General features: G+C 36.7%; 1 protein-coding gene across 1 annotated transcript in view; it reads right to left on the reverse strand.

Annotated features, from left to right (window-relative positions):
• Abcd3 (ATP binding cassette subfamily D member Pmp70) overlaps positions 1 to 18,796 on the reverse strand; it is a 602,827-nt gene that overhangs the window by 573,898 nt on the left and 10,133 nt on the right. Inside the window, exon 2 of the mRNA XM_090414763.1 lies at positions 9,844 to 9,883. Within this exon, the coding sequence (XP_090270889.1) occupies positions 9,844 to 9,883 (40 nt within the window). The remainder of the gene's footprint in view (positions 1 to 9,843; positions 9,884 to 18,796) is intronic.

Below are 18,796 nucleotides of genomic sequence, written 5' to 3' on the forward strand. Positions count from 1 at the left end.
AACCCATTTCTGTATCCTACTTCTCACCAATCTCTCCAGTATCTTCATCACAACTCCTGATATACAGACCAGCCTATAATTTGAAGCAATAGCCTCATCACCAACTTTATGCAGTGGAACAATTTTGCCCTCCTTCCACTCCCTTGGAACCTGTGCTGTTGTAAGACTTTTATTAAACAGGCATGTCAATGCTACTGCCAATTCCCTGGAACATTCCCTAAGATGCATGGTGATATGTCATCAAATCCTACTGCCTTATTGACATCAAGGTTATTTATTTCCTCAAATACCTCCTGCTCAATCACAATTAAGCCATCCCCTCCTATGGCCTTTACACTTCATTTCCTCATGGTTCCACCCTGATCAGGATGAAACACCCTTATAAATCGATCACTGAATACCTCAACAATGTCTTCTGCATCATTTACCATTCTATCACTTTCATCCATTAACTTCATCTTACCATGATCATTCTTCCTTCTACTTGCCACATATCTAAAAACTCTCTAGGGTTTTTCTTTGCCTGCTTTGCCAATTTCTGCTCATACTCTACTTTTGTTTTCCTTATTAACAGTCACTCTCCTAGCTCATTCTTCATACTCTTCATGTGACTGGATTATTACCATTATTCTTCTTGTACTTCCTTTTTCCAGATTTCATGCTTAAGCTCCACATTCATCCATTTTACACCTATCTTATTCATCCTTTTGGCCTTCGGAATACACTCTATACTGATGCTGTTATGTATTTCTTTGTCACTTCCCATGCAGCATTTATTTCCTTACAGCTCAACTCCTCATTCCATGTTATATCTCTAAACGTGTCATAATCACCCGAGTTATAATTCCACATATATCCTTTCCTCACAAGAGTCTACATATGACTAACCACAACACAGGTAATTACTTCATAATCACTTTCACCAACTGGAGGAAAGTGTGTGAAACTCTTCTCACAATTACATCCTCTGATGAAATAAGATCTAGAACTCTCGATCCTCATGTGCCCTCCTTTACGTACTGCCTGAGATAGTTCTCTCTCAAGAACTCAAGAAATTCATTTTCCTTATTCCCAAATGAAATCTCTTCATTCCAATCCATACCACCATAATTAAAATCACCAATAATAATTACCCTTCCTTCCTTTGATCACTAATCCAAGTTATTTATACATTTCATCACCACCCTCCACATTCCTAGACCTATAACAACATCTAACTAAATGTCTTCCTTTCAACCTCCACAATTACACCACACTGCCTCATAACCATTGCCACTATCTCCCCTTTCATGTCTACCTGATGTGGACTTAATTCCCCTGCTATCATCAGCAGCCCTCCTCCCCTTCTTGCCATATCTATCCTCACAAAAAATACTGTATCCTTCCATTTCTATTTTCCCATTACAATATCATCTTCATTCAACCATGTCAGTTGAATAACATTCAATCAAAATCAGTGGAATAAGTTTCACTTATTCCAGTGATTTTGGGGTGAATAAACTCAATCACTGAAATCATTTCATCACCCTTATTTCTGATACTTTTAGCATTTGTAAACAAACAGAGCAGTTTATTTTTAGGTTTATAGCCAGTCCTATCCAAACCATGTGTTGGTTGTGATTTCCCCATCACACCTGCCCAATCACCTTTATTACCACTTACATCTGCTCAGTCTCAACTTCCACACCCACATCATAATATACTCCATCTTCATACACACATTCAATGTCACTTTCAACATCCACTCTCCCTATGCCATGTCTTCTTGTCCACCTGAGCTCCCCCCCCCCATCTCTCTTGCATTCCCATTCTCTATTCATCTCTCATATTACTACTGTTTGTACCCACTGTGTCCACTGCTGTCACAACCAGTTAGGTCTTGGTAAATGTAGCACACATAAAGCAAGCTGCACTTACTAAGTGCAGCTTGCTTTATGTTTACTATTTTCATGGCATTCCTAGTCTTTCATCAGAAAGAAAAAAAATCCCCCCACACACACACACACATACTAGTAAATACTTTAGAACTAAAGATTATTAGACATGCATTTGCAAGAATAAAGAACAATTCAATTTTTATTATTGCAAATATTTTGGCCAGAACATTGCACCCCTTTGATTGGAAAAGGTCTAAGTTCAATTCTCGTCATGGTGGGAAGAATTTTTATATGGGTTTTTTCTCATATAGAGGTAGCAGGGTTTTTTCCTCCTAGAAACTTGGGTTTTTCATCCCACATACAGACAAATCAACCTTTCAGGACACAAACAATTTATAGACAAAAAAATACTAGTGGTGGTGGGCAGTAGATGGCATTGGTGTAGATGGAGACAGATGGAAGTGGTGGAGATGGTGAGTTGTAGAGTAGGTGTCTTCCCTCGATGAGTCTTGGGATTCCTTGGAGGCGTCAGGAAATAATAATAAATTAATAGGCCATTATCAGTGCATCAGCATAATCATAAGGTGAAGCTAAAACAAATAATATTAATCTATTTACATAGCTGAGACATTTGTGCCAGAATGTTGCCATAATGGACATATACAAAACAAAATGAGATTATAGAGTCGTAGAGAAATGTATTTGAAATGATTTCAAATATAAAAATTAACAAAATTTAGATAAATAAAACGACCAAATGACACAGCATCATAATGAAAAAAAAAAAAAAAAAGAGAGAGAGAGAGAAGAAGAAGGTGAGAAGGAGCACACTCTTGCTTGCCATTGCCATTTATGAATGAAACTCTCCCAAATCTTAGTAATAGATAGGCAGTCATTCTAATTTAAATTTGGGCAGTGTAGAAGTGTTTTGGCACTCTTTAAATAACTGCTCAAACTTAAACTATCACCAATCTAAAAGCCGAGTTATTAGACCAGAAGATATTGTGATTAGAGTACACTACACTACACTCCATGCTGAGCAAGGCCAGATTTTTCAGGTTTATTGTTGATATAGGATAGATGTTTTGGAATAAAAGTAAGAAACGTGTTTGTTTATAGTTTTAACTGATAGAATGTGTTGTAATCACAAGTGCAACTTTCAAGTTGGGTGATGCAGCAATTTTTGTGTGGCAACCATTTAAGTAAGAGTATGTGAGTGGAGTTTGTCAGAAGTTGCATCATGGAGCAAAGGACTGCGATAAAATTTTACTGTAAATTTGGAAAAAGTGCTACAGAAATGTACCAAGGCCTAAAGTTTATGCCAGCAACTGTCTGAGCAGTGTTCTGCTGGTTTTCAAACATTTAAAGAGGGGAGGGAGTCTCAGGAGGATGAACCACACTGTGGGCAGCCATTTCTGCATGGGTCAAATGAAAATGTGGTGAAAGCTAGGGAAATTGTTGCCCTATGAGAGGCGAATAACCACTAGGCTACTCGCTATACAGCATGGTGTCGATAAGAAAATGAGCAGATTAATCTTAGAAAGCGATTTGCACAAAAGGAAGATTTGTTCGAGGTTTGTACCACACATGTTAACACATGAACGGAGATATCACCAGGTTGCATGTTGTCAAAATTTCATCCATGCAGTGGATCAAGATCATGATTGTTGCAAAGAATTGTCACCGTGATGAAAGTTGTGTTTTCACTTCTTAGAAATGAAAACACCGGAAATGAAGTGCCAGTGCATGAAATGCCATGGAACATCTTCCTAGGAAGAAAGTCAGGTTGCAAAAATCAAATGTCAAGACAATGATTTTATTTTATTTTTTTTTCAATGCTGCTGGAATTATCCACACTGAAACTGGTTCCTGAGGGCACCACAGTGAACAGTCAGTATTATTAGGAAGCAATGCAATGTCTGTACATCTACCAACAACAATTGGTTTCTAATGCATGCCAATGTGCCCACACACTGTGTGCTTACTATGAAGCAGTTTCTGGCTTCGAAGTCAATCTGTGTGATCGAACCCCCCCCATTTGGCAGATTTGGCTCCTGCAGACTCTTTCCTCTTTACAAAGACGAAATGTGCCTTGAAAGGGGAGCACTTCAGCAAGACTGAGGACATCCAATGCAGTGTGACCTAGAGACTGAAAGAGGTTTCCATTCAGGACTTCCACTATGCCTTCGAACACCCATACAATAGATGTAAACATTGTGTGGAGTTGGAGATTATTTTTAATCTGTGTAATTGACAGGTCCAAATATAGTTCTTTGTTTTAATATAATTGTTGCCTCATTACTTAACAGGCACACTGTGTACGAGTGAGCAGACCCGCACTGAACTTGGTAACCACAAAGGGAAGAGGTGTTTATCTTTCATGGATAGTAACCAGGAGATTTTGTTGATTTTGTTGATGTTTTCAGGATCTTCACAATGCTCTAAATGCTTGCAACGTATGGGATAGGGATTAGGGATTCGCTGTACAGGTTCAAGGTTCTTGGGGTTAGGCTTGTATGTATCTAGGATAAATTTAAACTTTCTTGGAAGGGAGGGGAGGGGGGATCCTCCTTCATCCATTGCATGATACCAGTAGTATCATGCAATGGATGATGTTCAGTTCTTGGGGCTTGAGAAATGGAGCAGTTTTGAGACAGATGATGGGATGAATCTTTTGGAACGTAGCAGCCTGTGAAGCTAGGTTTATGGTGAACAGATGCAAGTATTCTAGATGGAATATGAAAAAGGACAATGTCCGAGAAGGCTCGTTTTCTGTACTTTTCTTTTTTTAATGGTAAAGTTGATGCTTGAATGTAGGCTGTCGATCAAGAAAGTCAGTAGAAATGCTTCTGAATCATGGACACTACTAAGTACAGCAGAAAAATTTACCTTCCATTACAAAATCAAAGCACTTACAAGGAAATACTCAGAGCCCTACCAATAGCCAAATCAACTAACTTAATTCCTTACTCAGCAAAGTGATCAGTTGAGATGAAGACACCATAAAACTGAAGACCCATTTTAGAAAAATCCGGTTCCTATGGCCTCCCAAAAATCTATAAAGGAGTTCCCCACTTATTCCCATAGTTAACTGCATAGATGCCTTCACCTATACCTAATTGAATTCCTAGCTTGTCTTTTAAGTTCCCATCCAGTCTGCACACTAGCCACTGTGAAAATTTCATCACAATTTCTGACAAAAATAAAAAACAACCTTCAGACATCTGTCAGACAACTAGTCCTCATTTAACAGTATACTTCTTGACTGAAGGTTTCATATTTACCAGTCCTTACTGAAAGTCCTTATTTACCAGTATACTTCTGGCAGTCGAAGGTTTCTGACTGAAAACTTCACAGACCGCTACATACAACACGATTCAGCCCATCATCCACCTCAAAAATAAGCATCTTGAAATCCTTGCTCAATAGAACACATGTATATCTGGCTCCCATTCCCAAGCCTTCCAACAAGAACTGAACACCATCCATTGCAACATACTACAGAATGGTGGTATGGTGCTACAGAAGTTTAAATGCATCCTGGACACATACAAGACAAACCCCAAGAACCCTGAACATGTGCAACATGTCCCTATCCCATACATCACAAGCATCTTAGAGATGATTGTAAAGGTCCTGAAAACATACAGTTTAGTCCCTATATTCTTTTTTTACAAAATCGCCTCCTGGTTACCATCCATCAGGGCTGCATTTACCATTAGGCACATGAAGCGCAAGCTGGGAGCCTCACTCTCTATGGGGGCCACATTTTAAAACACTTATGTTTGCGATAAACTATATTTTGGAAATTAATGAAAGAACAAAAAGCTATTTCGGCATATTAGATATGTTTGACTTTTTTTTTGAAGAAAGATATAGATCAAGACAAGTACAAGACTAGTATTAATAAAATTTTACAAACTTATGGGACTGATATTCATCCAGAAAAATTTACAAATGAAGTTAAGCAATTTTTAGTAATGATAAAAGAAGAAAATTCTTCAATTAAAAATATGTACAAATTTATAAACAATGGGTTAAGGTCTACTTTTCCGAAGGTAAAAACAATTTTAAAAATATTTTTGACGATGTCTATTTCAAATGCAAGTGCTGAACGTACTCATTTTCAGTGACGAAACAAATAAAAAATTATTTAAGAAGCAACTTGCAACAAAATAAAACAAGTGACCTGTCATTATTATGCATTGAATCAGATATAATGGACTCGATTAATTACGATGACGTTATAGATATATTTGCTAAAACCAAAGCTAGAAAAAAAAAAACTTTTAGTTATTGATTTTTTTTTTATTTAAATTTGAACTGATTTATTTTTATACATTTTTTTTGAAATGCAAATATATATATAGCAATGTTGTATTGTGTTTTTAAAATTAGTTATTATGGAAATGTTGACTTTTATTTTCAATAAACTAAAAAAGTGCTTATTTTTAGTTTCAGTAAGTGTCTCCACTCATACTTTGGATAAACAGGATGTTCAGTCAAAAAATGATGAACATCTTTTATATCAACAACAATAAACCTGAAAAAACTGGCCTTGCTCAGCATGGAGTGGGCACTGACCACAATATCTTCGGGTCCAATACTCACTTTTTACATTGGTCCCAGTTTAGGTTTGAGCAGCTGTTTAAAGGAGTGCCACAGCAACACTTCTACCCCATCCAAATTTAAATCGGAATAACTGCCTATCCACTGCAAAGATCTGGCAGTCTCATCATAAATGGCGATGACAAGCAATAGTACCACCCCCTCCTCATTTTTCTTTTTCTTAAATATAATGCTAAGTCATGCAATTATTTAAATAAATTTTATTAATCTTTGTAGTTCAAATCATTTTAACTTTAATTGTAATCTCGTTTTATTTTGTATCTGCCCATATGGTAACATTCCGGCATGTGGCACAGGTCTGTAAATAGAATTAATGTTCTTAGTTTTAGCTTCACCTTGTGATTACACTGATGATGGCCTATTAATTTCTGGCCAAAAATATTTGCAATAATAAAAATTATTCTGTATGTTATTAAACATGCATATTGTCAATATGCATGTTTAATAATCTATATTTGTAAAATAAATATTTTATTGTAGTACACATGTGATTGTTTAATTAATTTCTACTACATTACAAATGCCATTAAAAACCTCAGAAATAACACACGATCCTATATCACTTGTTCAATCTTTCCTACTCAACTAGCATCTCTATAGCATGGAAATAAGCCTACATTTATGTTTCTGTAGAATGGACTGAATGTAGGAATGGAAACAAGCCAACATTCCAACATGGATTTGTTAAGGGAGCACTCTTGCATTAGTGATATGACTACCTTTTATAATAAAGTGACCAGAGCAGTTGATGAGGGGGGAAGGCATATACTGCCATTTTTTTGGATTTTAAAAAGCCATTTGACAGGGTGCCCCATGATAAGCTGATATTTAAGTTGCAGCGCATGGGTTTAGATGTCGGGTTAGTCAACTGGATTCAAGATTGGCTGTCTGATAGGAATCAGAGAGTTGTGTATGGTGGGGCAATATCAAGGAGGCAGAAGGTTAAAAGTGGGGTCTCACAGGGCTAAGTACTGGGATCTGTATTGTTTAACCTTTATATTAATGACATTGTCAGTGGATTGCAAGGTGATATTCAGTTGTTTGCAGATGAAAGTGAAGCTGGGAAGGGTTATAAGTAATAGAGCAAATGTGGGAGTCCTGCAAGAGGATTTGAATGAACTAGACAGATGGGCAAATGAATGGGAGTATCGGTTTAATGCAGCAAAATGTAAAGGCATGAAGTTTGAGATACATCGATGGGAGGTTGCATATTCTATTGGAAGAGCTGTACTGGATGAAGTAGGGGAAACCAGAGATCTGGGGGTGATGATTGAGAGAAACCTGAAATTCGGGGAGCATATTGCAAAGTTGTCGAAGATAACTAAAGGATTGCTGCAATACTAAGAAGGATGCTGACCTGCAGAGAGAAAAGAGTTATTGTTCCACTGTATAAGACCCTGATCAGACCGCACTTATACTATTGTTCTCAAATTTGGTCCCCAAAATTTGAAGGGGGTAAATTAACTGTAGAAAGGTACAGAGACGGATAACAAAGATGGTTTCAGGACTTCATGATGTTTGTTATAAGGATCGGTTGAGGGAATGTGGACTGCAGAGTTTGGTAGACAGAAGAAGGATAGGTGATATGAACGAGACTTTTAAACTGTTGAGAGATAGTTACAGGGTTGACACTGGAGAGTAATTTCGCTTGGTGGAATAGCAGGAAGGAGTGAGGACAAGGGGCCATCTCTGGAAGTTATGAAAGGAAGCTATGAGCAAGAAGGTGAGGAGGGGTTTCTTTGCATGGAGGATGGTTGAACTGTGGAATGCACTGCCTGATAGAATGGCGAGAGCAAGAGCAGTCAATGAGTTCAAAGAGTGGTATGATAGACTGTTTCCCAGGAAGGACCTCCCACGATGAGTCTTTTGACTCCATGGTGGCTTGAATAATAATAATGACCATTTCAAAAGTCAACTAACAAACCACCACCACCGAATTGCTTTTACTTCAATTCTCTCGAAAACCACAGAGAATCTCATCAATAGGCAACTTCTTCACCCAAGACCCACTTGCTAATCAGTAACCAACAATATGGATTTGTCCACTGTAAATCTACAGATGATCTTATAACGTTTCACCACCCACCTTTGGACACAAGATATGGAAAGGTTTGGAGAAACTCATGTAGTTACTCTTGACATGTTTAGGGCATGCAATCAAGTCTGGCATAGAGCCCTGCTTAGCAAACTACCATTCTATGACCTACTTTCTATCCTTCGTAAATAGATCACCAGCTTCCTCTGTGGCCACTCACTATATGCAATGGACGATAGTATTCTCTAATCAAATTTCTCCACCAATTCAGAAATAACTAGTGCTATGCACTCTCACCCACTACCTTCTCCTGTACATTATGCTCTTCTCTCAGTGACTTCAAATCCTATTCGTAGCTTTAATGAAAATAGATCATTCAAATATGAAAAATGAGGAAGATGAATGGAAATTCATCTTCCTCATTTTGAACATTCTTCACTCCAATCACTTTCTCAAACGTTTAGTATCTTCTATAGTTGTTTCTTCATTGATAATATTCTAAGAACTGGCCACCAGCATTCCATCTCATTTTCTTTCATCATTGTAATAACAGCAGCCACCAATCAACATATTACCATCCAGCTGCAAACTTATCAAACTTCTTTTTCTCCTCTTTCATTCCATCTGATATTAAAAAAATGTCAGGATTAGTAGGCCATGCACTATATATATCTTCACATGGGAAGAAAACCATGGAACCTCATTTCAAATTTCAAAGACCATTTTTGTAGTCGGTATCAGCAATGAAGCATTCCTCAAACTTTAACAGGTATGTGATATAGCTGCATTAATTCAACCAATATTTGGAAGACCACCCTGAGTCCAATGCCTACTGAACTAACTTATATCCAATCTTACAGGACACCATGGTATCAACTTAATTCTTACTCTGATGATAACAGGTTGTACTATATCCTACGTAAATACTATAAAAAAAAAGTTAAAGCAAAAAACTAGTTAAACATTATTTCAAATAAACCATGATCCTCAGTTTTTTAAAATATGCACATTTCTGATTTCTCCACATGCCACATTTACGCTGCTCTCAATCACTTAACTACAAAAATGAATTTCACGTGTTTCGATGGTAGATTTTTTTAATTTCATATAGAATGACTTCTATGTTATTATTCATTAGACTTTTAAGCTTCTTTTCAATATTTAACCAAGTTATTTAATTTAAAACTTCATAAGTAACTATTTTTTCACACTCATTTCTGTAAGAATATCATAGAGTAAATTTTATTTCTCTGCACACAATTCCATTACTATTCTATTGATATTTTAAAACATAACATTTACCTGAGCATAAGCACATGCAACTTCATCTACTAATTCTGTTCTATAAAAAAGAAAGTAAAATGAAAATTTAAAAATACAACTGAAATATGATGCAAGTTATACAAATGAATTAATGACAAGTATTCAAAAATAGAAATTGTCATTAATGATTGGAAAACTATTACCAATCATTAATGTAAATTTCATTGCCATTAGGCAATAATAATGCATTCAAAATGGCAACCAAAGAATGAAAATAATGCAGCTAAACTTCTTGAGGCTAAATAGTATTATGAATAGCTTAGAAATAGAATAGAATGGAATAATCATATTATTTAAAATGCCTTCTTCCAGGATTAAGGGGCGAGCATTCATCTTGAAGAATTATGAACTCCGACTCCCATGTTAAAGCAATTGCTTTACTTTAATGTAAGATAAAAATACTTAGCGTTTTACCCTTTATATTAAGTTCATCATCAACATATACATGTTCATGTTTTTTTACTGACTGAAACCGAGAAACAAACAAGTTAATTTAATGTAGCACACAACATGTTTTGTTAAAATTGTCTTCTTTAGGTGTGGGAACACTTAAAGCAAATGAAAAAACCATAAAAACACTGTGTCATTATAATAACAGACGTAAACTGAAGTTAAGTTTGAATTGTAGTTATAGTGCATGCTGTAGTTCTATTGTTGTTCATATGCGAGCGTGTGAGTTCACACGTATGCCAGTATCTAATGGCAGAACTATGCGAGTCAGGTAGACTATAACTAAGGTTGCTGTTGATGTGAAAAGAGTCTAAGATAATTTCTTTGGATTCAATTAAGCAACGTTCCACTTTATCGTGACAAATATAAACGTTATGTAAACAAGCTCATAATCATCTTCAGTTCCCCGATGTATATAAAATAATATGCGATTGTGGGAGACCATACTATGGCCAGACTGAGAAGTCAATCCTCCTACGGCTAGAGGAGCACCAGAAAGACATTTCATACAATAGAATCAGAGCAAGTGCACTCTCAAGTCACGTCTTATTCTAAGTGAACACAAACAATGAAGGCCACCAACATGAAATAGATTGAAATGCAACATTTATGTTTGTCATGATGAAGTGGAAAGTCACATAATTGAATCCAAAGAAATTATCTTAGACTCTTCTCACATCAACAGCAATCTTAGTTATAGTCTACCTGACTCGCATAGTTTTCCCATTAGATGCTGCCGAACGCGCGAACTCACATGCTTGCATATGAATAACAATAGAACTACAGAACGGACTATAACGACAATTCAAACTTAACTTCAGTTACAAGTCTGTTATTATAATGGCACAGTGTTTTTATCGGTTTTTTTTCATTTGCTTTAAATGTTCCCACACCTAAAGAAGACAATTTTGACGAAACATGTTGTGTGCTTCATTAAATTAACTTGTCTGTTTCTCAGTTTCAGTCAGTCAAAAAAACATGAACATATCTACTCACTGAGTCAATATAACTGATACACACACACACAGTAGGATGCAAGCTACATCACAATACACCTTATTAAACTAATGTATAACTGCTCTGGTCAGCTGCTGATCTTAGCATAATCACTGGTGAGGGAATGAAACAGGAAGAACAAAAATTAAATAAGTGGAAGTAGGTCAAATGCTACTGGCTGGTTTAATTCGCTACAATAATAAATTTAGTTTAATCCTTTATCCAAGTGAGAGCAAACAAAGTTTGCACCTGAAAATATCTTCAGGACTGAATATGGTGTTGTACTTTCTTACCTGGATAAGTAGTACAACACCAGGCAACTTGTAGCAAAGGTGGAGCAAGCTACCAAAACTCCTATCCCAGTATCCTTTGCTACGAGTTGCCTGGTGTTGTACTACTTACCCAGGTAAGATAGTACAACACCATATTCAGTCCTGAAGATATTTTCAGGGCGCAAACTTTGTTTGCTCTCACTTGGATAACGGATTAAACTAAATTTATTATAGCCTAACCAAGTGAAAAATAAACTTTCAACTTAATTCGCTACAGTTCTGTTATTTTAAGATTATGTTTACTGTCCATCAACCATTAGTTAAAACTGATTTCTTTTCCTCCTCCTGTGTGTGTGTGTGCGCGCACACACGCACATGGTGGGGGGATTTTTTGTAGTTCTACTAACATGTTCTTCAGCTGGTTGATGGCTGAACAGTTCATGGAACTGTTAAGCCATCAATTCTCATTCAGATTGGAATGATGGACAGGCATCTCACAGGCTTCTTTGAATTTTCTCGATAAGGACCGAAGATGCCTTTCAACCACTTCCATGACAAGTTTGGAGTACATGATCAAAAAAGGATAGATTTTTCATAATAATTAAGAATTCCAGCCATGGTGGTTAAGGTATGGGAAAAGTTTAAATTCTTTCTTTTAGTGTTCATTTTACAGGAAAAGTTTAAAGATAGAATTCAGGAATGGGTGAGTAGGAACATGAATCTCTCTGGTGAGCAGCACAACTAAGTAAAAGATAGGTCCTATGTTGGTTGGTTGATTAGTTGATGCAAGAACAGCAAGTTCATAGTGTGCCATAGCAAAGGCTAAGCAGCAGACAAGATTAGTAAATAATATGTATGTACAAAAATTACGTTAAGCAATGCAGTATTTACATATAAATAAAATTACAGTCAAATGTGTTTGTACAAATTCTTTGTAAAAGGTTTAAAAACATCATGCAATTTGTCTGAATCTGATAACATCTGCCCAAGTGTATATGGCTATGCTAAATAGGTAAAAATTTCATTCCTCTCTTGTGTAATGTGCTGGCACTCCACCAGAATATGACATATAGTAAGACGTGTGTTGCATTTTTCACACACAGGTAGGTTATCAGCCCTCAGTAGATAAGAATGTGTAAGGTGACTGTGACCAATGCAGAGACAAACCTATAACAAGAACTACTTCCCTCTCTTCTCTATGTTAGGTAGAATGCCAATACTTCAGGCTTAATTTCATGTAATTTGTTTGTCAATGTTTCCTGTCATGATGACTACTTGGGTAATTAGCTCTGGTCTTATAAAGTGTCTGTAGTCTGTTGCAATAGTGATAGTTGAATAAGGAAATGCTATATCACACTACTGGATTCTGCAAAGACATATTTCAAAGAATATTGCATGAAAAACTATTATATGAGTTGAAGAAAATAGGAATAGATATGAAGCTAGCAACATGGATAGTGTGTGGCTGACAGATACCTCAGATTCATGTATGAAGGAGAAAACAGTTCAAGTTGGGCATGCTGCAAAAATTAACAAAACAGCTCAAAGGATTACTTGAATGTTGAGCAAACTGAAATTATTCTGTGTGTTAAGGTTTTAGTGCTGAGAGAAACTCATGTCAAAAGTTTAATGAAGTGAAACAGCACTGAGAAAGGATTCAAATATTATTTAATTCTTCCAATATTTCGTCTGTCACTGAGATACCAGGAGTACAATATAAGAGTTGCAAAACACACACAAAGGAAACCAAAAAAAAAAAAAAACTAAGGAAAACACATGGACGAAAGTCTAGACTCCTAACTAGGTGGGGTGCCCTCTGTAGGCACCTGTTGGCAGCCTAGGATGTAAACTGGAATCTCTAAGTATTAGTGTTTCCCATATTTTGGGAAGTTTTATTCAACATATTTATTTAAATTATGCAGATTTCTGAAAGCCATTACAGATTCCAATAATAGTCTTTCTCTTCTAAATTTACTGTGCTGGAGCATAGTGATCTTTTGGGAAGCACTAATACTTCAAGATTCAAGTTCTAGAACAGATAGCAATGAAACATGCCAAAGGAATATCATGGAAAATAAATAAAACTTTGAGTGATCTAGACTATGCAGATAACGTATGTCTAATTGCTCACAGACATGCAGATACCCAAAACAAACTAACCATATTACAAGAAGAATCACTGAAAGTCAGTTTGAAAATAAATACAAACAAAACAAAAGAAATGAGAACAAGGCACCAAGTACAATTCAAAATGGAAAAATCAAAAACTGTTTCACATTTTGCATATCTCGGCAGTGTTTTATCTGCAGATGGAGGAACACCAGAGATGTTGACATAAGGGAATTCAAAAGGCAACAAGTGCATATGCTAAACTTAGTAGAGTATGGAAAATGAAAAAATATTCACACAGATAAAAATTAAAAATAATGCATGTATTAAATCAGTTCTTTTATATGGATATAAAACATGGGTGGTTTCAAAGGAAATACAAAGAAAACTACAAGCATTAATAAACCAATGTCTGTGGAGCATACTTCGAATTTGGTATCCACAAATTATTACTAACGAAGGCCTCTGGAAAAAAGAACAAATCAGCAAAAAGTCAACCTTGAAATCAGAAAACGAAAATTTAGATGTATTGGACATATCCACTTAGGAAAGATCACGAAATCTGTCACGCAACCCTGGAATGGAATCTACAAGGAAAGAAAAAGCATGGCTGTCCTAAAAATACGTAGCAGAGATCGACTTGAATAGAATGTGAGAAAAAGAGTTTTGCTGAACTAAGACCAATGGCAAAGATAAGTAACCGATGGAAAGCATTTACAGACTCCCGATGTTCCTGATGGAATCTGGGAAAGAAGAAGAATACTTCAAGATCCCAGTTTACATCCTAGGATGCTGAGAGATGCCCACCTACCTATCAGGTCATTCATACCCACCATTACTATGGTATCTACATTCTCACCTTGCTTAATTGCCACACTATCATTACACCTGGCAAGCACTCCTCTGAATCTCTATACATGATACTTCAAACAGATTCATTCTTCTCTCACTGACATTCCTGACCTTTTCTGCATCTGATCTCTCTCTCTCACTTTCCCTCATTACTCTATCCCATGCTCACACGCTCTCATGACTATCTCCAATTTCCTCTCTTCTCCTCTCTCCCATTTGCTCTCTCACACCTACTCTTTCTCCTCCTAATCTCTTCAATTCACCCTTCTCAACTTAGTCATCAGCATCAACAGCAAACAATGGAATACTCCCCTTATATCATACCCCTACATCATTAATATACAAATTAAAGAGCAGTAGTCCTAGTACAAAGTTCTGAGGTACTCACTCCACTAGTAAACCTCATTCATCTTGATTCTATCCCACTATATATATATTATTATTATTATTATTCAGGACTCCATGGAGTCAAAAGACTCATCGTGGGAGGTCCTTCCTAAGGACACAGTCTGTCAAGACTCATCGAGGGGAGGTCCCCTCTAAGAAACACAGTCTATCATACCACTCCTTAAACTTATTGACCGTTCTCGCTCTCACCACTCCATCAGGCAATGCATTCCACAGATCAACCACCCTCCATGCAAAGAAACCACTCCTCACCCTCTTGCTCACAGTTTCCTTTTGTAACTTCCAGGGATGGCCTCTTGTCATCACTCCTTCCCACTGTTCAACCAAGCGAAAGAATTCCCCAGTGTCAACCCTGTAACCACCTCTCAACAGTTTAAAAGTCTCAATCATATCACCTCTCCTTCTTCTATCCACCAAACTCTGCGGTCCACATTCCCTCAGCTGATCCTCATAACCAAAATTGTACAGTCCTGAAACCATCTTTGTCATCCATCTTTGTACCCTTTCCACAGTTAATTTATCCCCTTTAAATCCTGGGGACCAAATCTGAAAACAATAGTCTGAGTGTGGTCTAATCAGAGACTTATACAACGGAATGATAACCCTTTTATCTCTGCAGGTCAGTGTCCTTCTCATAATTGCAGCAATCCTCTGTGTTATCTTCACCACCTTTGCAATATGTCCCCTAAATTTCAGGTTTCTATCAATCATCAACCCCAGATCTCTTGTCTCCCCTACTTCCTCCAGTATAACTCCTCCCATAGAGTATGCAGCATCCCATCGATGTTTCCCAAACCTCAAGACCTTACATTTTGCTGCATTAAACTGGTAATAATTATTAATATTAAATAATTATTACATATCAGGTAACCAAAAAAAAGTCCTTGCGATTTTTAGTAGAGTTAGCTGCAATGACTTGCTTCATTTTGTAGTGGTTTGCAGAGTGCAATTTTTTGTATGTGTCATAAGGCACAGATACAAGTCAGTCAATCAATGCACTCTAACTTTGTGTGTACTCTTTTTCTGCAACTTTGAACCCTTTTAAAATGTCAGTTGAACCTAGTGCAATTCAGGCTTGTTTGCTTTTCAAATTTAAACTCAGTTTGAAGACTTCAGAAGCATCCCATAAGATACGTGTGGCATTTGGAAAAGATGTGATAGCAGAATGTACTGTGCAGAAATGGTTTAAAAAATTTGTTTCTAGTGATGAATCACTTGAAGATGCACCATGTTCAGGAAAACCCTTCATTAGTCATAATGAAGAATTATGACTAATGAAGTTGTTGAAAATAATTGAAGATTAAAATGTCAAGAACTGTCACAAATGTTTAATGTAAGTGGTAAAACATATCATTTACACTTGCATCAACTGGGAAAATCATGTAAGCTAAGCAAGTGGGTTCCACATGCATTATCAGATAATATAAACTTCAAAGACTATTAATTTGTTCTTCACTTCTTTCACATTATAAAAACTAACTGTTTTTGGATTATGTGCTCACTTACAATAAAAAATGGATCTTATGCTAAAAGGAAGCAAATTTATCATTGGTTGTCACCAAACGATCCAGTACCGCACACTTCATCTACAAAAGACTATGCTTTGTGTGTGGTGGACTGGAGCTGGCATTGCAGACAGCGAGTTTGATGCTGCAGGCCAAACAACTATGGCAGAGATCTATCTGATGCCACTCAAGCATGTGCAGATGCGTTACTACAGAAACAGCCAGGACTAGTTAATCAGAATAAAGCGCTATTCTTTACAGGACAACACAAAACTTCATATTGCAAAACTTACCCGTGAGAAGATTTGTGTTTTAGGATGAAAGATACTTCCTCATCCTCCATATTCTCCTGACATTTCTCCAAGTGATTATCACCTTTTTTTGGCACTAGATAATCACATGCACAATAGACAGTTGCGCAATAAAACAGATTGAAATGGCAGTTGCTAGGTTTATTACTTCTAAAGACAAAACTTTTTCTAAAAGTGGAATTTACAAACTTGTATCTCATTAAGAAAGAGTTATAGATTGTGAAGGTTCTTATTTTAATGAATAAAAAATTTTATGAAAATTTCTGCAGTTGTTTAATTTTTATTATGAAAAATTGTACAAGCTTTTCTGGTTGCCTGATACTACTCTCTGATGTCTGTCAGCTCCCCACCACCCATGCCACCAGCTTCATATGCATTCCCATTTACTCAACTTATGTAAAAGTTTTTCCTGCAGTAAATGATGTTAAATGCCTTTGCAAACTCCAGATGTACAAGTATCATGGTATCGCCATTTCTTTTATACAGTTTCACTGTCACTTTATTATAAAATGCAAATAGATTACTAAAGCAAAACCTAACTTTTACAAAGCCACAATGTCTACCATAGAACATCATATCCTTATCCACCAGGGTGAGATACTAACTGGTCTGTAATTTACTACTTCTAATTAGCCAGCAAAGGTTGGGCAATTGGTAGAGCCTCTGCTTAATGGCTCACAAAAAGCTAAGTTTGAGCATGGTTAGTAGTTGGAAAGGGATCAATCGTTCGATGTTGTTGGCACACTCTCCCTCGATGAGTCTTTGGACTCCCTGGAGGGGTCACATAATAATAATAATAATAATAATTTGGAGGAAGAATACTGACAAGAGTTTAGTAATATTAACTTTATCATAAAATACTATACTCTCTCAATTATCAAACATTCAAATGAACCAACCATCATTAACTGATTCTTGAATGGGTTACTGTGTCAAATGACTTCTAGTATAGCACCATCTTCAATTATCTAACAGGCATTATACATTAAAGATGCCAAGAAATTATATTCTTGGTTTAATCCTTTATTCAAGTGTAAGCACACACACACAAAGTCTGCACCTGAAATAATTTCAGGACTGGGAAACTCACATATAGAAGCTAATGACCACATCACTTGCTTTAGTATACCATAATGCAAAGTACATATCCTTACAGACATGTATAACGCAATGCATTATAAGAAGTGTCACTACCAAGACCAGTTTTGACCTTCACTGAGGTCTCATCAGTGGGAGCCAGATCCAGAAATGATACCAAGGTTGAAATAATGCAGGGATCATATTTCCATATACGAGTAGCCAAAAGGTGTCACATCTTATCATTAAATACTCTGGATTAGAGAAAGATATTGGAAGTTTTTCCATTTGGTTATAAAATAAATTAAAGATCATCGTCATCATATGTTACACTTTTGCGCAGGCCTACATATTTTACCGCATAAGCTTCTGTAACCGATAATCCGATGGAACAGGTTGGTTGCTCCTCATTCCCAGTAGTATCCCATGTCTGTCAAAGCGTGTATTCACGGGGTCGGTTTGCCTGCTTTGCGGGATGAAAAACCCCATATAAACTGGCGGAAAAAACCCTACTGTCCACGGCAAAGACCGGCTAACTTGAATATGGCTGAGGAAGATCATTAAGCTCCTCATGCCGTTGACGGGAATCGAACCAAGGACACTCCTTCCCCAGGCATATGGTTGCGAAGCACAAAGCCACTACGCTAACCGCTTAGACTAAATTAAAGATACCAAGAAATTATATTCTTGGTTTAATCCTTATACTGTGCTTGCCTTAGTAGTGATGTGAAGTCATTAGCTTCTATATGCAAGTTGCCCAGTCTTGAAATTACTTCAGGTGCAAACTATGTGCTTACACTTGGATAAAGGATTAAACCAAGAATATAATTTCTTGGTATCTTTAGTTTATAGTATAACCAAATGGAAAAACTTCCAATATCTAACAGGCAAATTGCTCTCTGGCTACGGTTACCTTCTCCCCCCCATACACGAGAGAGAGAGATCTAGGGAT

The sequence above is a fragment of the Typopeltis vanoorti genome, chromosome 25 (assembly GCF_054136105.1).
Source record: "Typopeltis vanoorti isolate ZY-2024b chromosome 25, IOZ_Tvanoo_1.0, whole genome shotgun sequence".
Lineage (NCBI taxonomy): Eukaryota > Metazoa > Arthropoda > Arachnida > Uropygi > Thelyphonidae > Typopeltis > Typopeltis vanoorti.